We start from the raw sequence: 22,812 nt of genomic DNA, 5'->3' as shown, positions 1-22,812 counted from the left end.
TTTGGTTTTCGTCTTGGTAGTAGTAGTTTTATTATTTGTGTTCTAAAGTGAACATCTCATACATTGAAAGGTGTCCGACCCCGCGATACTGACTGCATGCGCTAAGAACAATATTCCAAACATGATATGATAGCATTGTCAGACGCAGATCACGCTGTCACGAATCGAAAAAATGGAGCTAATCTCGGAGGTCATGGTCGGCGCCGTCGTTACTATAGCAGCTGTGGTCCGTGCATCTTTATCTGTATACTAAATTACAATTAAATCGTTGGTACCTTTAAACGAACAGTTCTTGTGTACGATATATATTATAATCTCAATCTCGGAAACGGCTCCAACGATTTAATTGTAATTTAGTATACAGGTAGTTTCGGGGGCGAGAAACCGATCTAGCTAGGTTTCAATTTTAAAAAATGTTTTAATGAGAAACAGCTACACTAACATTAGAATACAAAGGGAAATTTCGCCACTTTATACAAGACTATAATAGCTCAGATGGGACATTGGGTGATTCGGAAAGCAGAAGACCCCTGTTCGAAAATACCATTCTTAAAAATCCGATCAAAGCTCGGTCGTCCGGATATTGTTATATATTATGTGTCGTATATTTTCGTAACTCTTTCGTACATCTTTTCACGTCAAAATCGACAATGGGTTTAGTCTCGTTTGGGTATAGTCGGACAGGATACCACTCCCGCCCATTATTTCATATACCGCCGATCTACTTTATCAAAGTGAAAACTTATTAATAGGGTGCAGCGATTTTTTTAAATACGGCTGACTTACCGATACCGTGTACTCCATAAACATGCTAACGCTAATAATAAAACTTTCTATGAATTTGAAGCTTGGAAAACCTAAACTAAGCGCTTTTGAATCGCATCTAATTAATTTATTTGGATTAAGATCTGCAAAAGTATACATAACTATAACTAAGTATAGGTAAACACCACGTGCATTGATAGTACGGTATTAACCGTCCCTAGCTAAAAGTCTAAAAATCTTATTGTATATATATATAAAAATAAGAATTTTTGATGCACAAATTTAATTTTGTAACAAAAGTGTTGATCCGTTGACTCTCACCACGGTGCCCCCGGTTCGACTAGCCCGTGTATCAATGTGTTTTCAGTTTTTTCGACGCCTTATAAGTTCGGCAATGCTTTTGTGATTCCCCTGTTGTTACAAGAGAGTAAGTGGCGCGGTGATCACATACTATGAAGCGTACCTTTGATTGTTTTTCCTCCTATTTCATATTCAATAAATTTTACATTTATGTAAACTATTGTTTTTGAAGTGAAAACTTCTTTGCAGCGTTGACCACGTTTCTTGGGATGGGTATAACATGTTAAACTACTAATTATAGTTCGGCCATTTCAACTTAATGATCATACGGTCATTAGACCAGTGGCTGAATCATTCTGATTGCGAAGCCGAAACACCGCGAGGTCGAGGGATCGAATCTCACTCGTGAAATATTTTTACAGTTTACTATGGATTAAAGTTGATTTTTCTGAGCACAAACTTTTAAATGTAAATGAATTGTAATAGTCCTGAAGTGTTAAATTGTTTATGTAATATAAATTGTCATTTTTCTTTACGATAGCCGCAATAAATGAATATAGTATTGAACTAGATAAATGCTAGTACTTTTATACTGATAAATAAAGCAATTCGTGCGCAATTATTCCCTAACCATTCCAAAATATTCAAAAATGCACAACTTTAATGTTCAAGTTTTGGCAAAAAAATTATTGAAGAATTATTGACTGTTATTAAAATGTAAATGTTGATTCGGTTTGGACGTTTAAATGAAAGTATGTTGACTGTACAATTTCTCCTGCTGAATCTAGGGAAAGGAGAACCAAACCAGAAAGCTACTGAATAGGGCTCAAGTCATGTAAGGATGAAAATAGCGTTCATGAAACGTTGCCTCAAGTAGAAGAAGCTAAGGAAGTATGGTAGACTAAGACAATCTTTTGGGGTCTGTAATCTTGGCTTACCCTTAATTTATAAGATGATAATGGTGATTAGTTTATGCGAAATAATGATGATGACGAATAGGAGCTACATTCCGAAGTGGTAATAGCGACTCGTTTAATCTCGACATCAAAATATCTTGTTGTGTATGCCATTCTTAAATAAATTGATGACCGTTGTTAATCACATAACAATTGACAACCATCATGGCGATTGCATTGTACAGTTTGTGTTGTAACTCATTATAACAAATAGTATTCAGCGTACCGGCACTAATATTTATAACAAACTCAAAACGAAGGCCAACTTTCTATTGTTTATTGAAAGATTTAACTACGGCTTTACCAAAATTACAGTTTTACTTATCGCGTCTTAAACTCTCATTATTTTTCAACAAATAAAAGATGGCAATTTTTTCATTTAAACGAAGTGCAACAGAAATGCAAAGAAATGAAATTTGACCTTATCGTACATGAGAAAATTTTAATTTCGCGTACTTCAAACGGCTTAGGAGCAATAAGAAATAAAATGGCAATACAAAAGTCGCTATAAACATCGACGATGTAAAAGCAGCTATTTTTATTCGAAACTCTTCTGCCTGACCGCCAAACTATTCCAATGAGCGTCGTATAAAAACTCGGATGTTTTCGGCGCGTTGCCTGCCTTGAACTTGGCGCGTTATCGTCATAATATTTAGATTAAAATGAACGTGAAATAGCCGTGTGATTGTGATCACACTTTCGCCGCGTGCTTCATTTAAATTGTCGTCAATAATGCCAACTATCTAGTGAATATTTATGTAACGTTATGCAATTAGTAGTAAGACTTTATTTATTGGGTTGCTAAGCTGAATGTCCACTGATTATTTGAAGTTTTGACGGCTCGGAGGCATTTAGGATAATTCTGACATGAGTATGATTCATATATTGGATGCAGCACCTTCCTAACTAATTTGTTATTTTTAATATAGCCATTTTAAAATTGTCTATCTAATTGAAAAGAGTGTCTTGTATGTTCTTCCGAACATATGGTAGATCCAGTAATTTAAAAAGGCATAAAAGGCAATTATTTTCTCAAAATTGATTCCTTTATAATTATTTTTCATGTCATTTCTAATAACTACTAGATACTACTACCGCTTCGGAAACAAATGGCGCTCTGCGAGAGAAGAAGCGGCGCAATAAACTCTCCCAGCATTATTTTTTTTCGCTCTTTTCAATAAAAATATACAATATTGTACAGTTATTTCTATCGCTATAAAATAATCACAATCTAGTCCCAGGCTGTCCGATCATTTAGATATTCAGCAGTGGAGTAATAGGATTTACGACAGAGCCATTTTTTTATAAAACATTTAAATTTATTTATAGACAATGCCTGAACAGTGGCTGGGACTTTATTATAGAAGTTTATACATGTACCCTTAAAGCTATTATATATCTTATGAAGCCTACTAGAATTAGTTACAAGCAATCCCTTATTAAAATCACTATTAAGAGCAAAAAAGTGACGATTTTTGTGAACGTAAGTATATTAAGTTTTAAAAGAAATATTTTCAGTGACGATTAAGAAGCGCTTAATTTAAACCAAATTGAATAAAGTTTATTTGACTTTGACAATGGATTTTCAATATCTGTGATACAATAGAAATCGAAATAGGTTTATCTAGTTGTAACATTAACTGCAGTAATTTTACACCGAACATCTGCGTTTCGCAATCTAAGTCTGAAGGGCTCAATTTGCACTTAAATGGTTTTTCAATTTATAACAGCTTTGGTTTGTTTTATGCTATTTCCTTTCTATGTGATTTTAATACGATTTTCTGCTTAACCATGAGTAAATTTAATCAACCAATTGCAATAGATTGGATCTATATAAATTGATTTCGATGATCTTAATTAATAATATTTGGAGTACCTATATGAAAGCTAATATTATTTTTTCGGGAAGTTTCGTCGTTTTGTTACGACAGTTCATTGTCTCAGCCTCGAAACAAGACGTGAACTAAAATTAATATCACGCATACATGAAATGTCTGCTTTGGATTTAAATAAACTATTTTACGATTATGTAAATAGCTGGCGGGTGAGATCCGGTCGAATATAAGCGATTTTTTATTGTTTTTTTGCTGTTTCTAAATGTATTGTATGAAGGCGCACAAATGTTTATTATAATGAAAGGGTGGGTGGAAATAGAGAAATTTTTACAGCTAATTTAGAAAAACCCCATTTGTCGTATCACCGCTCTTCGACAACACTTCCCTCAAAGCCTCGCCTTGTATCGAAATACTGGGTCTCGAAATCTCGGGTGATTGCCGATTTCGTGGTCATCTGGAAGGCAAAGCCAAATTGGCTTCAAAGAAACTGGGCGTCATTAATAGAGCACGGCAATAATTCAAGCCGGCCCACATACTAGCGCTCTACAAAGCGCAGGTACGGCCACACATGGAGTATTGCTGTCATCTTTGGTCTGGCGCACCCCAGTATCAGCTCGATCAATTTGACCGCGTGCAACGCAGAGCAGCTTGAATTGTCGGGGACCCAGTGCTCTGTGAACGGCTGGATCATTTGGCGTTGCGTAGAGACGTCGCTTCATTGTGTGTCTTCTACCGCATTTATCACTTGGAGTGTTCTGAAGAGCTGTTTAACCTGATTCCTGCCGCCGAATTCCACCCTCGCACGACACGCCACAAGTTAGGATATCTTCCTCACCATCTGGATGTGTGGCGGTCCTCCACAGTGCGGTTTTCAAGGAGCTTTCTTCCACGTACTACAAAGCTGTGGAATGAGCTTCCTTGTGGGGTGTTTCCGTGACGATACGACATGGGTACCTTCAAAAAAAAGCGCGTACACCTTCCTTAAAGGCCGGCAACGATCCTGTGATTCCTCTGGTGTTGCAAGAGATTGTGGGCGGCGGTGATCACTTAACAACAGGTGACCCGTACGCTCGTTTGTTCTCCTATTCCATAAAAGAAAAAAAAAAAAAAAGATAGTACCTAGCCAACCAATGCGTCTGATTGTAGACATGTTATATCTGACACTCCTGTAGAGTATATTATTCAGCAACTAGCAAGTCTTAGTAGGACGAGCAGGCTGGAGGTTTAATAAAACCTATCTGTCGATCAACGTACGCGAACTTTATTCAATCTGGAATTTTATTGAAAGATGTATTTATTTTCTAACTGGATGATCTAAGTGCTTTTAAATATAATTCGGATGGTGGATATGCGGATTGCACTTTTTTTATGTAAATAAAGGACGACACGAGCAGGACGTTCAGCTGATGGCATTTGATACGCCCCCTGCCCATTACAGTGTAGTGCCACTCAGGATTCTTAAAAAACCCAAAAATTCTGAGCGGTATTACAATAATTGTGCTCGTCACTTTGAGACGTAAATTGTTAAGTCTCATTTGCCCAGTAATTTCACTAGCTATGGCGCCCTTCAGACCGAAACACAGTCATGTTTACACATTACTGCTTCGCGGCAGAAATAGGTGCCGTTGTGATACCCATAATCTAGCCGGCATGCTGTGCAAAGGAGCCTCCCACTGGTAAGAAACTTGACACGAAATTTACAAACTGTACTTTACAGGTTCAGTTTGTTAACTTTCCTAAATCTGATTAAGTAGAACTAAATCTTCTTTTGAAATTAATCTAGATCTCGAATATTGCGATAACAGCCCTAAAATATATTTCAAATAGCCTTTTGATGTTTAGTGTTTGATTTAAATGGTGAAATATGAATACAATACGTGCCCTGTTCTATGACTCTGGTATTACACGCATTCCGGTTTCTAAAGGCGTATTCAACACAACGTTGAGCTGTGTTGGTATGAGCGTGATGTTTTGATTTTACTTTACATAGTGGTCTGACTACTCTGGTGGTGTACTTCTTCACGAGTATCTGATTACGACTTCTTTTTTAGGTCAGATTAATTACATTTTGAAACGAAGAGGCCGTCCGTTTGATTATAATATTTTTCGTGTGCTAAAATGTATATTTAATAATGGCATCTACTTTTATAAAAGGCAAGTGCCTTAAAGAATTTAACATTCTCAGCCATCTAATGCATGTAAAAATTTAAAAATAAATTGCAAAAAGTTGAGATATTATTTACGTATATACGGCCCCGAATAAACACTTTGCATAAAGCCACTCAAAAATTATTCTTCTCATATAAAACACTAGTGGACAGTAGATTTTCACGGACTATTTTCCGCAATTCGACGTCCACTTTGCACCTTATTTAAACGGCTTTGAGTTATGCCCTTGTCCTTTAGTTCTCTTGTTCATGTACTTCTTATAAAAATATTTGTAATTGTTGATAAAAATGGAATTACGCTGGGATCCCTGTGATTAAATGAAGTTTCTCTATGGGAGACAGTGTGATATTGTGTACGTATGCTTGTGCATATACCTTCTAATATTTATCAATATCAAGCAATATTTACAATTAGCTCTGGAATGGTAATTTTTTCATCTTGTATTATACATCTAATGATTTATTACTACTACGGTGAAAGCGAATTTGCTTCGTGAATTCTTATTCCGAAGGCAAATTTCGTCGCGGTTTATTTTGAAACATTTACTGTTCTTGATGAAATTTTCCAAGTACGTATTGTTTAAATTTCACTCGCAAATTTTAGGGCGTCCAAGCAATTACGGGTGAGTTTAAGTCGAAAAATAAACTTGGCAACTTAATAAACAACGAACATATGTTGCGAAGAAATCTGCGAATTGCGATTAAATTTTTATTTTGAATTCAATAGGGCTGGAACGATCGTCTTGTTTCCATCTCCTGCTTCATTGCATCCCGATTAATTCATGAAATGTTTATTTTTATATACTCTATACCTCTGATTATATTTTGGTCGGCCACCACCACCACTCACGTGTATGACAACGATTGAGTCTCGTCTGACAACAGAATGGCACATCTCGAAACTCGCTTTCATTAACCATTCTATTAACGGTCTCGTCAGATCTTTTGTATTACACGTACGAGGTTATCGTTATCTTATATCTTTAAACGAGCAATTCTTGTATATACTTGTATATACAATATATTCATATAATATATATATAATCTGAATCTCGGAAACGGCTCCAACGATTTTCATAAAATTTAGTGTACAGGGGATTTCAGGGTCATAAAAGGATCTAGCTAGGTTTCGATTTAAAAAAATGTAGTTTTATTCGTGTTCTAATGGGTAACAGCTACAATAACATTAGAATACAAAGGTAAATTCCACCACTATATACAATACTATCATAGCTCAGATGAGACATTGGGTGATCCGGAAAGCAGTTGACCCCGGTTCGAATCCAGATGTCTTATTAAATTATTTTTTGTTCCAGTTTTGTACATTCTTAAAAATCCACGCAAAGCTTGGTCGTCCGGATATTTTATATTTCAATTGGCAGTTAGTGAATTTCTCAAATGAGCGAAGATGAAGTAAAATCCATCTAGCACCGCCATTTTCATTGTTATAATATATTGTATGAGAATTACGCAAATAGTAACAATACCAATAGTAAACTAATCATAAACTTTATACTAATTGACGGTGTTGATAATTAACATGCTGTTATAGACAGTATCGGTGGCTAACACAATGTCGACCGTGACAACACTTGTGTTACTGACAATTACAGATGAGTTGAATAGCGAACTGGCCGTTTTATGACCGTACAAATTGCATTGTAGTCCACTCGACCGACATTCGTTCCGAATCCAGAATTTTCTAGAAGGTATATCACTTATTTGCTTGGTGAAAAGGAAAAACAAAGCCAGATTGTGTCTTAGTGTTAGATAAAAGCAAATTTCTCTATTATAAACTAAAACCACATCACGGTTCTGCAAAATAACATTATGTCGCAATGTTTATTTTTGCGTTTCCTTGTGAATTTTTATCTTAGTATTATATTGTAACATTTATGGAATGTGTGGATTTTGGAAATATTGCTAGCAGCAATAGTATATGAAAATTATTGTGTTCAAACTGATTAAGTCACACACACACCGTATTTTAATAAACTTCATAAGACCAGGTTTGAGAACAAGTAATAGGCATAGCGAAAACCAGATACCAAAACCCATACTTGTTGAATAAATCAACGAATAATATAAAAGAAGCAGAAATAACAATAATGGAGATTGATTAGCAATAATGCCAGGTCAGTATATCTAATTAAGACTGTTGCCTCGTGTAAAATATTCAATTATTGACGTATGCATTGTATTTATTTAAATTTCATCTTATTATCATTAATTTAGCAAATAGATTGAGTGCTGCAGCTTTTGCCGTTACAAATAACACAAAGTTGACTGATTTGAACACAGCTCTTAACAATTTGTTATTTTATTAAGTGATAACCCTCACTTCTGGAATTAATTACACAAATTAAATTTGAAAACAAAATTTTATGAAGTATGCGGGACTCGAACCCCGGTTGTTTCTTCATCTACAGTATCTACTTTGATAATTTGCTCAACCCCATTATTTGCATATTAGGACATTGACTGACTGACTGACTGAGATATCGCTCTTTCAAATGAAAACAGCTTGTTATTTTGACAACTCGTTTCATCTATTTTGCGTAGGTCTTGGTAGAGTACTTCCATAGCATTATGTCATATGGTTCGGTATTGCGGGTAAATGCTACGGATGTGAGGCATTTTATAATGACGACTCGCTTCGGGATTCTAGTTGATAAACATCTCAACCTCTCAATTCTGAATTCAAGAAAAATTGTGATTTGAATTTCTTCAATTCAAGAAGGACGAACAAACTATACGTGCCGAGTAATAGGGTATAATTAGCTAGGGTTAAAAGCTCCTTCATAGGTCTTTGTGTTCAGTATAACAATAAAATACCAGACAGTATAGAAGAATACACTGGACAAAAATTTATTGGTATTGTTATGGCTCATCGAGGTGAATTTCTGTTTTTCACAAATCATATTTTTGACAAAAATGTAGCCATGTCTTTTACCAAGCTCTAGTCTATGGCTGTACCAAATTTCATCAAAATCGGTTCGTAGCTTCGGCGTAAAAGCGTAACAAACAAACTTACATTCACATTTATAATATTAGTAAGGATTATATTCTATTCTACTGCAGAAATAGCAATCTTTATTACTTTCTTACTGTTACATTAGAGGTTTTTATTTTTGAGTGGTATTTAACGGCCCATCTATATGTATTTATTATATTATGTCTCTTATTTATTGGTATCATGACATGAAACGACACTATCCCTCATCACTCGTTCTATCGCCATCGTTGTTTTGTATGTCGTGTATAATGTCGTGTATTATGCAAATTGTTAAAACACTTCAATGCATTGGAACCCCGCGTTCATCGCGTGTTTACTTATTTTAAATTTAATAAGCTAGTCGTTCTGTATAAGTATCGGACAGCGTTTGTGTAATATATGTAGATAACTAGATAATGACAGTTAATTTCATCCAATATAGGTCCGATATTATTTGTACGTTTGTAAAATATTAATTACTAGCTGACCCAGCAAACGTTGTATTGCCATCATAGATAGCAACTGTAGTTAATCTATCAACTATATGTAGCTAAAATTAAGTTTGATTTTTATCTCCTGAGAGAGTGAGAAAGATACAAAGATTCTATTTAGTTATTCATTTTAAACTATTCTTTCAATTTGATTTCTGAGCGACGCGACGAGGGACACATCAAAGGAAAAACAAAATTGTCGTTTTTATTTAATATAAAAAAATTTCATATTTATTAACCTTTTAACCCTTCTCTGGACTTCCACAAATAATTCAAGATCAAAATTAGCCAAACCGGTCCAGCCGTTCTCGAGTTTTAGCGAGAATAACGAACAGCAAATTCATTTATATATATATATATATATATATATATATATATATAGATTAGTTACATTGCGTTGGTGCTATATTAATATAAAATGATGTATTTAATAAAGAAAAACAAATTATGTTTATGTTAATATTATGGTGATCTAAAATCGATACGAATATATCAATAAAATTGCGATTAAAATGTAAACTGTCTAGTGATTTTTAATTTAACTATGTATTTTATTTTGATATTTAACAGTCATAAAATTACCTTATTTTAATATTATAATCATAATATAGAAATATATAAGTCTTTATAGTGCCGAAAATTACAATGGTAAATTACATGCCTAATGCGAAACAAAACAACCTAACCAACTTCAAAAACACTACACCAAAACAATAGATATAATGTGCACTAAATAGTATAAAAATAATTGGAAAAATTTATACAATCCAATTAATTAATCAAATTCTAGTTACGATTATTTTTATCTTTGAAATCAGTGTCCTCCCTCCGCGGCCCCGCTCTCGCCGCTCGCCTCTTCACTACGCGCGACTCAAGCACATCGCACCTATAACTATTTATGTAGTAACAAACCTACCATGGCTGACACCGACTCCAAAAAATAATACGGGAAGCACCAGCCTTCAAATAAGTAAAAAATTATCAAAATCGGTTCACCCAGGGGAAAGTTCTGAGGTAACAAACATAAAAAATAAATAAAAAAAACATACCGACGAATTGCACACCTTCTTTTTTGAAGTCGGTTAATAAACATTTAGTGTAAACATTTACAGCAAACGTGTACTAGTATAAACATTTTAATAATATGCCCGCCGCAGGCTAGTAGACTTTGATATAGGTGAGTAACTTTAATATGTTTTTTTATATGACTTTTGTTCTCTGAGTAGCGTGGCGCTGTACCGATAACGTGAGGAACGCCATAGATCAATATGTCCGCAAAACGATCTCCGACTAGAAGTGACTTGGCATCTGCGCGAAGTGGATCTTACCCAAATTTACCAAGTAAAAGTAATCCTTCTCAGTCATCGGAATTATCGCAAATAAGTACGCGAAATAAGCGAAAATTTGCTGCAGAAAATGAAGAATTACAGACTGAATTCTCGGATATGAAACTTGAGTTCATGGAATTAAGAAAACAAATTACAGCACTGCAACTACAAATGTCGGAAATGATGACGTATCTCACATCTAATAACACTATGCAAATACGAGGGGCGGTCAAAAAGTTCGCGGAATGGCGGGGTTGGCGGGGGTGAGGTCGCTCCTCCAGGTAGCCGCTACTTGAGTAACTCATAATTACTATATATGCCAATTTCTAGCCTAATTGGGTCATTAGCTTTCGAGTTACAAACGAGTGAACAAGTAAATCGGGAACAAACTAGCCACTATGGAGAAAATTGAACATCGCGCCGTCGTAAAGTTCCTCACCAAACAAGGAAAAACGCCTCAAACTATTTTGCAAGAGATGTTAGCTGTTTACGGAGACTCTGCTCCTGGTAAAACCATGATTTACAAATGGCACGGCCTTTTCAAGCAAGGAAGGGAGTCAATTGAAGATGATCCTCGACCTGGACGGCCCATTGAGGCCACTACGCCGGAAATCATTGAAAAAGTTGAAAAACTTGTATTGGAAGACGGAAGGTTGAAGAAGAAACAACTTGCAGCATCAGTTGGAGTATCAGAAACCACAATTTTAAATATTCTTCATCAACATCTTAGCATGAGTAAAGTGTGTTCAAGGTGGGTCCCGAGAATGCTCACGCCGCTGCAAAAACGTGAGCGCGTCAACTGTTCCCGCGAGTATTTGGACCGCTGTGGAGAAGTTAGGGAAGAAATTATGGCCCGAATTGTAACCGGTGATGAAACTTGGGTTCACCACTATGAGCCTGAGTCAAAGCAGGAGTCGATGCAGTGGCACAAAAAAGGCACACCACCCCCAAAAAAATTTAAAGTGTCGCAATCGGCCGGAAAGATCATGGCGACTATTTTTTGGGATACTTAAGGTATTCTTTTGATCGATTATAAAGAACGTGGTGTTTCTATAACGGGAGAGTACTACGCTTCCCTATTGGACCGATTAAAAGAAGCTATTAAAGAAAAAAGAAGAGGAAAACTGACAAAAGGTGTACTCCTTTTGCACGACAACGCGCCCGTTCACACGAGTCATGTTGCGACGGCTGCCATTCATCGATGCGGTTTTGAACAACTACGCCATCCACCCTACAGTCCAGACCTGGCCCCTAGCGATTTTTATTTATTCCCAAAGATGAAGAAAGAGCTGCGTGGAAAAAAATTTAGAGACGATGATGAAGTCAAGTCGGCGATTTCGGCGTATTTTGACGCCCAAGACAAAACCTATTTTTTCGACGGTATTAATAAGTTATATGCCAGATCCCAAAAATGTATTCGTGTTAAGGGGGAATATATTGAAAAGGAAAAATAACATAATGTATCATTTCATCTTTTTTCCCAGTCATTCCGCGAACTTTTTGACCTCCCCTCGTAGATAATTTCTCTAAATTAAGCGAAGATATCTCAGTCATAAAAAACCAAGTTAGTGACATAAAATCTACTACTGAAGTCTTGAACGAAGAGCAAAGCCAATTAAAATCAGAAATTATGAACATCAAAAGCGCAAATAGTTTAACACAAAGCAGATCGAGTTATTAGAATCTAGAATGCAAAACATAGACTCAAACATGCTTAGTTTAGATGCAAGCCCGAAAATGAAAGCACAAGAAGAAATTATTGCGGAACTAAATGAGCGAAACATGAGATCCAGAAATTTGTTAATATCAGGCATAACCGAATCAACATCTACAGACCCGAAAGAGAGACAGGACTATGATAAGAATGCGTCCTGGAGTATCCTAAAAACTATGTACACAGATTGTCCTCGACCTGAAAAAGTATTACGCTTAGGAAAATATAACCCAGAAAAACACCGTTTAATCAAACTTTGTTTTGAGTCTTCGGAAACAGCTCTGCATATACTTCGAAACAAATCAAGTGTGATGAATGAAGTGAATAAGCTTTACCCTGATCAAACACCCCAGCAGCAATCATTTATGAAATATCTCAGAGAAGAGCTAGAGCGTCGAACAAAAAGTGGCGAAACAAATCTTGTCATAAAATACGTTAGGGGTGTGCCGAAAATAATTTCTGCTCCGCCAAAAAACTGATAACTGATTCAAAAAAGGAAAACTGGGACACAACCTCTTTTCAAATTGGCAAGAAGTGTTCCGATATTACAACTACCAAGAAAATTAGACGAATTAAGATGCATTGTTCAGTCTTTCGAAAATACCATCATCCATTTAATAGTTATAACAGAAACATGGATCAACTCAGAGGATGAGGCAAATAGAATTCAGCTTCCAGGTTATACTCATTACTACAACTACAGACAAGAGGTCAGGGGTGGTGGTGTCTCAATTTTTGCCCATAACAGTCTCAAACATAATTTTATTGAAAAACACTCTGTTGATGAAAATCATTACCTTTGGATTCATATAAGCAAATTTTGCTTAGATGTAGGTGCAATATATAAACCCGGACGTACTAACCACACAGATTTCTTAGACTTTTACTCAACGCAGCTGGAAAAAAGGAAAAGGGCTTTAATACTTGGAGATTTTAATTATGACCTACTAAGCACGGACAAAACTGTTCAGAATTACAAACTTACAGTAAAAGAAAGTGGCTTTGAAATAATAAATAAAATTCACCAAGACTATTGTACCCGTGAAACTGATAAAACTAAAACTATTTTAGATCACGTTTGCTCAAATTTAAAACAGAATAAATTCCACTTGGCAATAATAGAATCTAGTATGTCAGACCATAAACAAATTTATTTTGAAATTCACAACTATAAACCAGAACCCTTGAAGACACTTACATATCAAGCGATTGACTATCAAATACTCTATAAAAACATTGAAAGCTGCACCAAGGATAGTAAACAATCAGAATATTGTATTTTAGAAGAGAACATAATAAAAAGCATAAATCAGAGTAGAAAAAACAAAAAAAAAATATGCAACACAGTTAAACAAGATTGGATAAATAAAAATATCATAGAGGGTATAGATAGAAGAAATGCACTATGGCTAAAATATAGGAAGAATCCTCATGATACTAAAATAGGTCAAGAGTTTATGACAGAGAAAAAAATGTGGCGAAAATCATACAAGACTGTAAAACTAAATATTATTGTAAATCTTTTAGAAATTTTCAAAATAAGCCTTCGAAAATGTGGCCTAATAAATACCCTATGCTGCAAAAAACCGAAGGATATTACTGCTCCAGCTAAGCTAGAAACCGAAGAAGATTCTATTTGTGATCCAGTCGAAATTTGTGAATATTTTAATTATTTCTTTTCTACTATTGGTGAGACTCTGGCTAATGCAATATCTTCTACATACCATAAGTCTAATGTGTTTATTGGTACTAAGACAGTGTCGACACAACTTTCTCAATTATCACTCACATCTACCGATGAAGTCAGCAAGATAGTAGACAATCTTAATAGTAATACGGATGCTGGCATTGATGGCATAAACAATAAAGTTTTCAAATGCATCAAGACACTAATCATCTCCGATCTCACAAACTGTATAAATAAATGTCTCAAACGAGGCATTTTCCCCGACAGTTTAAAACTTGCCAAAGTTACTCCCATTTTTAAGTCAGGCAGTAAAAGTGATCCAGGCAACTACCGCCCGATATCTGTTCTCCCTATTATCTCAAAATTTTTAAAAAAAATTATATATAATCGCTTAGAAATATACCTAAACTCTAACAATATCACACAATCAATATGGCTTTCGGAAAAAATAAAATACACAATCAGCTACAATAGACCTTTTAACAAAACTAAAAGTAAATATAGACCAAAAGAAAATAGCTCTAGGGATATTTATAGACCTAAAAAAGGCGTTCGACACTGTAAGTCATGAAATACTCTTGGAAAACTAGCAAATCTAGGAATAACGGGCTATGCACATAGCATGTTTAGATCCTATTTGTCAAACCGTAGTCAGAAAGTGAAAATCGGAGAATATAAGAGTAAGCCGAAACCTGTTAATTTTGGCGTTCCTCAAGGATCAATATTAGGTCCAATGCTATTTCCGATCTATATTAATAGCATAAATGAAATAGATTTAACAGGAAACATAACTTTATACGCTGACGATACATGTTTATTTTACTATGGCAGTTCAATACACACAATTATTACAGATGCACAAAATGATTTGATTTTACTCAATAAATGGTTTCAATATAATTTACTTACTATAAATACCTTAAAAACAAACTACATTATATTTAAATCCAAAAATAAAAAAATCCCTAACTATCAACCTCTTAAGATAAATAATGTAGAAATAAAAAGGAGTGATAAGGAAAAATATCTAGGACTCATTCTTGATTGTAACCTTACTTGGAAACCACATATTGCCAAAGTCAGAAACAAGCTTGCCTCTCTCACTGGACTATTACGGAGTATAAGACAATGTCTTCCACAAAAAGTGCGTTACCTTATCTATAACATACTTGTTAAGCCCCACATTGATTATATGGTAGAACTCTGGGGCTCGGCAGCTAAAACCAATATAAATATAGTGCAAAGAGCCCAAAATTTGCCCAAAAATTGATAAAGGTACTATTTAATTATAATTATTTAACGCCAACTGAAAAACTTTACAAAAAAATAAAATTACTTAATGTTACTCAAACATATATTTATAATACTTGTTTATTAGTCAGAAAAATTTTTGCGAAAAATATACATACACAAATAAGTTTCACTAAAAAAGTACAAGTTCAAAAAATTATTTTAAGAAATGCAAATAATTTAATATGTCGAGCACCAAGAACTAATTACGGTAAGAAAAATATTATGTACGAAGGCGTACAATTATATAATAAGCTCCCCAGTGACATAAAAAATACACAATCTTTACAAACCTATAAAAAACTCCTGAAACATTACATATTGAACAATTATCAAAATAATAAATAATATTCCTATATTCCACTATATTAGATGTAAACCTACATATATTATTAATTAATATGTGTACAATACTATAATACTAATAAAAACATTATAATTTAATACTAATAACATACGCAACTATAAAAATAAATTCAAAACTTACCGAAATATACATATATATTTACTATACATATCTACTTTAAATGCTTTAATTAACATAAAATACATACTCGTAATTAGTGTCATTCAAAAAAATATATATATAAAAAAAATTATATCGAACTATCCTTACCCCGACGTGCCATGCCGTATCTAGTAGCTCTTAATCCATGTGTTGATCATAATGTTTACGCGGTTTTTTCATTTCTACCCACTTTGTTTTGTATAGACTCGCAGTACTACGAATAAGATACCTAATGTTTATATTGTTTTCTCATGTAAGTGAATATGTTCTGTTCTTAATGAGAATAAAGTTCTTTAACCATACTTTAACCTGGACGACCGAGCCTTGCACGGATTTTTAAGAAAGACAAAAGTTAAAAAATAAAACTAATATTACATCTGGATTCGAACCGGGGTCTTCTGCTTTCCGGTTCACCCATTGTCCCATCTGAGCTATTATAGTCTTGTATATACTGGCGAAATTTACCTTTGTATTCTAACGTTATTGTAGCAGATTCTCATTGAAACATTTTTTATAATTGAAACCTTGCTAGATCGATTTCTCGCCCCCGAAACTATCGGTATACTAAATTTCATTAACATCTTTGGAGCCGTTTCTGAGATTCAGATTTTATATTATATAGTTACAAGAATTGCTCGTTTAAAGATTTATTATGTAACTGTCTAATTTCTTATTGAAATGTATTCAATCGTCCCTACCTAAACTATGAATAGTTTCTGTAACGTGCACTTAGGAAAATAACCAATATAATTCATATTCAAAGCTCATTTACTGAAACCGGTTCAATGAACCACTTAAGTGGTATTATTTTGATCAAATGTGACATAATCGTAACGAGTATTTATGATAACGAATATTTGTGATAACAAATGTCAGGTTAGTTTACTGTGTTTCAGACGCGTGATGTTTTTCACGAATTAATTAATAAAAAGGCATATAAGGCATATATTTTTGTGTTATGTCATTTCTAATATACAAGATACTACTACCGCTTTGGAAACAAAAAGAACTTTAAAGAACTACATAATATGACTATTCATTGTCAGTACATTTATGAAAATTTTTGCTCTTAATTGTGATTTTCATTATTATAACACTAGAAATAAGCTTGTAACTTATGCTAGTATGTTATTATAGTAGGCTTCATAAGATACATAATAGCTTCAAGGGTAAATGTATACACTTCTACAATAAAGTCCCAGCCACTGTTCAGGCATTAATCTATAAATAAATTTGAATGTTTTATTATAAAATGGCTCTGTCGTTAATCCTAATACTCCACAGCTGAATAACTAAGTGATCCAGCCTGGGACTAGATTATGATTATTTTATAGCAATAGCATTGACAGTACAATTTTGTATATTTCATTAAAAATAGCGCAAAAAAATAATGCTGGGAGAGTTTCTTGCGCCGCTTCTACTCTCTCAGACCGCCATTTGTTTCCAAAACGGTGGTAGTGTTAGAAATGACATCAAAAAGAATTCTAAAGGAATCAATTTTGAGAAAATAAATGCTTTTCAACAATTTTATATTTGTTCCTGGTGTTTTACATTATGATAATCACATTTTCGACATAGCATGACGGACAGATGGTCGTTGGGGCAGTAAAGTCCTCGAATGGCGACCACGTACCGGAAGACGCAGTCTTGGTAGGCCCCCCACAAGATGGACCGATGATCTGGTCAAGATCGCTGGAATACGTTGGATGAGGGCAGCGTAGGACCGATCGTCGTGGAAATCTTTGAGGGAGGCCTTTGTCCAGCAGTGGACGTCTTCCGGCTGATGGTGATGCTGATGATGAATCACATTTTCTAGAAAATTCGCTAATGGTGCATATGTTACATTTCATTATATGAAGAATTACCTGAGAGGCACCATTAAAAATGTATATTTCTTTAAAAATTGTCACTTAATAACAAAATTTCGAATAGTCATTACCTTAATAACGTAAGCCATTGTATTCTTTTTATCGAGTCGACGGTCACCTCAAATACGGGCAGCCCAAAAAGCCGCATCCCTGATAGCTCGGTCGGTAGCTTCGTGTAGCTCCTCGTTCGTGCATGTTGTCGGGCACGCAGGGCACCCAGTCATGTGCGCAACGGTCTGTCTCAGATGACCGTAGATGCACTCCGTATCATGTCCAGATATATCAGATCAACTCTGAGGCGGTTGAGCGACTTCCAGATAGGCCAGCTGAGGTTGATACCTTCGGCTAGTTTCTCTTTCACGCTGATCGTTCTCTTGCACGTTCGGGTTTGAGGTGCTTAGCCGTGACCTCCACTACGAAGACGTGTAGTTTCAGCGGACTGTTTGAGAGGCTGCACTGAGTGTACGAAGCTAGCCTATTGTATTATAAATCGCAAATTGCATGTGTAAAAATAGAGCGGCATGTATCTGAATTGCAGTGATCTGATTAAACTTAATAATAGTGGGATGTTTGGTCGCGAGCCAAACTAGCGGATAGCAACATTAGAGTGAAAGACAAACACCTGATAAATAAACAGTATTCTGATTCATTTCTCATTTATATAAAGTGTACGAAAATATCATTTGTACCGTGTCTATAGAAGTTATTAACCAATCCATCCTTAACACACTAGGTGTAATACCAGAATTTCATCCATCTTCCTCCGTAGAATCTTAGGGTTCTTTGGAAATATCGCCAGAAAAGATGGATACAATTTCGAACAACTTATTGTTACTGGAAAGGTAGACGGATGACGCCCCAGAGGTCGCAGCCCTATAAGATGGTCTGACCAAATCCGCACATCTCTGGATACCGGACTTCATGACGCACTGCACGTAGCCAAAGACAGACACAGATGGCAAAAAGTTGAATCCTCACAGAAATCACGACCCTCAGCAGTGAGGAATACGACGCTAGGAGGAAAAGCTATATTCAAATTGAAATAATTTTTATTTGAATAGTATATGCAATCACTTATCGACGTCAAAAGCTACTAACGATTCGAAAAGGGGAAGAAGGGGCGCAAGACCAATCATTTTGAATTTTTCAACACATTAAATAAATAAAAATCTATATAATATATATAAGAATGGCAGAAAAGTCAACGAATGGCGATCACGTACCGGAAGACGCAGTGTTGGTATGTCCTCAACAAGATGGACCGTCAATCTGGTCAAGATCGCCGGAGTAGGTTGGATGAGGGCAGCGCAGGACCGATCGTCGTGGACATCTTTGGGGGAGGCCTTTATCCAGCAGTGGAAGTCTTCCGGCTGATGAGGATATATAAAAATGAATGTTTGTCTGTATGTCCTTTATAGAATCGAAAATTATGCATTTCATCATTATCTTCAGCAATGTTGTGCATGAGCCCACGAACGTTCCTGAGTTGACACGATTTTCTATTCACATTTTTTTCGAATTGACTCAAAAGCAATTGTATATTTGTGAAAAGTCTTTTCTTCAAATTTATTTTATTTAGTTGCGTAGGAATGCGCACAAGGTACAGCTAGTAATAAATAAATAAAAATACTTTGATTGACTTAAAAAAATACTTATTACAAGCTAGTCGGGATTTGAAAATTTTTCCAACATTCGTTTTGAACGTATTGTAAAAGCATATTCATCGCCATCGCCACGAAAGGTACTCAATAGTAAACAACGAGTAATAGTAAATAACCCAATAGTAAGCATAACGTGTTTATATTTTGAAGACTTCTTTAGGCGCGTTATGAAAAAATGATGAGAGTGAAATTTTAAGATGCGCGCGCATCACTCTTAACACAAAAGTAACAGGGTGAAGTTGGTTCCTAAACGTTAGCGACATTCGTTTTTTTTTTTGGTTTCTTTGTCTATTATTAGGATTGGCAAAGGGTTCAAGCCCGTACAGCCGTATTTGTTTTCTAATAGTTAGTTGTCAAAGCCATCGTTGCAAGATTTTTAACATTGTTATTCTTTCTACAAACGTAGAATAGCAGGAGGAATAAATAATTTTAAGGATTTTTGCTTTGTTAGGCCAAAGAAGTATAACGTCTTGCGTGCACACATAAGTACACACACACTTTTTTTGCTGTAGTCATCATAATGTTGACTTGTTTTTCACAGTTTCAAGAAAATTCACTTATGTTCCTTGCTAGGGAGTTACTCCCGTTTTATAAGCCCCTCCGCAAAACTCAATATGTGTTATATAAAATAGTAAAATCGCAGCAGTAATAACGTTAATAATAATGCTCGGTGTATTGATTAACTCGTAAACGATATTAAGTTTAGCAATAAAGATACCATTGCTTCTTGATTAGAAGCAAACCAATGTTCACTTAACCTAATTCGATTTATTGTTACGAGCCTAGCATCGCGGGGCTCGATCACGCGAATAACTCAATGAATATTACTTTGAGTATTATGATTTTATGCTTTTTCTATGTAAAATTATACTGTCATCGACTAGTCTTACCAAAAATGAAATAAAAAAGGAGAAGATTCCAACTTTAAAGTACTTTGTCTTTTTAATTAAACCTAAAATATCTGGACGACCGAGCCTTGCTCGGATTTTTAAGAATGTACAAAACTTGAAAAAAAAAATACTATAGGACATCTGGATTCGAACCAGGGTCTTCTGATTTCCAGATCACCCAATGTCCCATCTGAGCTATTATAGTCTTGTGTATATAATATATATATATATATATATATATATATATATATATATATATATATATAAAACACGGATAAATTACATTTTTTAATATTGAAACCTAGCTAGGTCGAATTCTCGCCCCCGAAACTACCTATACTAAATTTTATTAAAATCGTTGGAGCCGTTTCCGAGATTCAGAATATATATATATATATATACAAGAATTGCTCATTTAAAGATATTAGATATGAAATCTCAATAAGCATCTTCCCCAGCAACGAAAGTTGAAAATACCTTACAGATTAAAACTAGCTACAATAACTCAAAATTTGTGCTTGACGTGAATCCTTATATTTATGTCCACGAAATTTGAAACGCTTCGTTACTACCACTATTTCCTGGACAAAATGATAGTGTAAGTAGTATGGATTTAGTCAAAAATTATTTATGTTATACTTAGGATATTTTTTATGTCGTGTAGGCGGCTAACTACAGATTTTTGTATTAATTTCGTGATAAAAACTGTTCATCATCTAAATGTCATCTCTAGAACATTGAGATCAGGTTGATTAATGGATAAAAATCGTCCTCCCAGCTCATTAACTTTGAATCCAAATCGCCTAATCTTGGCTCTTCTTAATGTTACAATTCAATTACTCTGTTGAGTTTCCTTGACTTTTGCCTCATTTGTGAATAGGGCTTATTAGTAATGATTTAATTAAGTAACTTGTTTTGCTATTTGCGACAAACTGATTCCTTTCTTATAACTATTTTATGTTAAAACACACTCTGTATCTAGCAGTACTCTTAATAGATTAGGAGAATGTGTAGATAACTAACTAATAACATTCAAATTAATTCATTCTTGTGCGACAAAAATGTTAGTCTGATTATTATTTGCATACATATCTTATTCGCTCTCCAGTTATTTTGAGTAAGAATAAACGTGTATAACAATAGTATTGAGTTCAATGTTTGGCAGACATATTGATTTTCCGAATTAGAGGAACGATTAAAATTTTGTAGTACCATTGCACACTTTTGGAATTTTCAGTGCAATGTATCAAGTATAGTGATACCGGAATTTACGATTGTGAGTGGATCCTTATCAAATGAATGAAGATTTCTAATGCCTGCATTCTGAAGCTTTAAATATGGGAAACGAATATTTGTAGCCCCGCTAAATTTGTTCGCTACGATTGACTTAACTATCATTTGAGCATTGTATATTTTTGCGCTCCTATCCCTATTTCCATTCACACAATTTTTTTCTTACCTAATTCTTTTAAGATGCGGCGTCAAACCTGCGCCTCTGAAGATTCACAAAATTTGTATATTTAATCCTAATTGTGAGGGAAATCACTAAAAATAATATTTATTCGAATTTCATCCGCCTGTAATCACTTGTGCATGACACATAATTAACATAGTATTTTTTTCCAGTGTTCTCGAAGGGACAATGCGAAACCGGACAATATCGTTTCCTCGGCAAGAGCGGCGGCTACGCCTGGATCCAGACACAAGCAACCGTCATTACCGACAAGCAGCAGAAGCCGAGCTTCGTTGTTTGTGTAAACTACGTCATAAGGTAGGTATAGATGTTAATGAAAACCAATGATCGGTTCGCAGCTTACTGTTCCTTTTTTTGTAAATTAAACTCTATCCTAAAGGATTATTGGATTTAAAATAATGCAGGATTGAATCAGTTTTGTTAAACTGTAATTGCGAAGAATTCAAGGTAAGTACAGTTTTAATTATATATTTTAATGGTTTACCGTAGACATTGCGGCTTTTAATAGGTAACCTATAAACGATATTCTAATAACCGTAGCGTTATCGACTATCGCGATAAAAAAGAACCACACCCTCGTCACTTCGTTAGGTGGCTTTTCATTAAGTTTATCGCATAACCTCCAATCTCTGTGCGACGGAATTTAATATATTACTGAGAAAAGAGATGGAACCGTCGTAAAATTTGTAGGCTTTGTGGCGTGCCTATTAACGTTAGCAATTGTTGGTGTATCTTAATTAACGAAGTCTTAGAGTGGTTTTGTTTCAAGACTCGCTGCTCTGTGATTTAAGCCATTGATTATCTTTTTAATAGCTTATTCATCGAAAAAAATAAACTAATCAGTGTTACCTATATCATTACTCTATCTATTATGCCAAAATT

At 34.8% G+C, this 22,812-nt stretch overlaps 1 protein-coding gene across 8 annotated transcripts in view; it reads left to right on the top strand.

The window, feature by feature from the left end:
* LOC126970235 (hypoxia-inducible factor 1-alpha-like) overlaps positions 1 to 22,812 on the top strand; it is a 135,890-nt gene that overhangs the window by 75,624 nt on the left and 37,454 nt on the right. For all 8 annotated transcript variants that reach the window (XM_050816036.1, XM_050816034.1, XM_050816033.1 and 5 more), the window contains one exon: positions 22,083 to 22,227. In XM_050816036.1, coding sequence (XP_050671993.1) covers positions 22,083 to 22,227 — 145 coding nt within the window. The remainder of the gene's footprint in view (positions 1 to 22,082; positions 22,228 to 22,812) is intronic.

This window comes from Leptidea sinapis, chromosome 20 (assembly GCF_905404315.1).
Source record: "Leptidea sinapis chromosome 20, ilLepSina1.1, whole genome shotgun sequence".
NCBI lineage: Eukaryota > Metazoa > Arthropoda > Insecta > Lepidoptera > Pieridae > Leptidea > Leptidea sinapis.
This window is presented reverse-complemented; position numbering and strand designations above follow the sequence as displayed.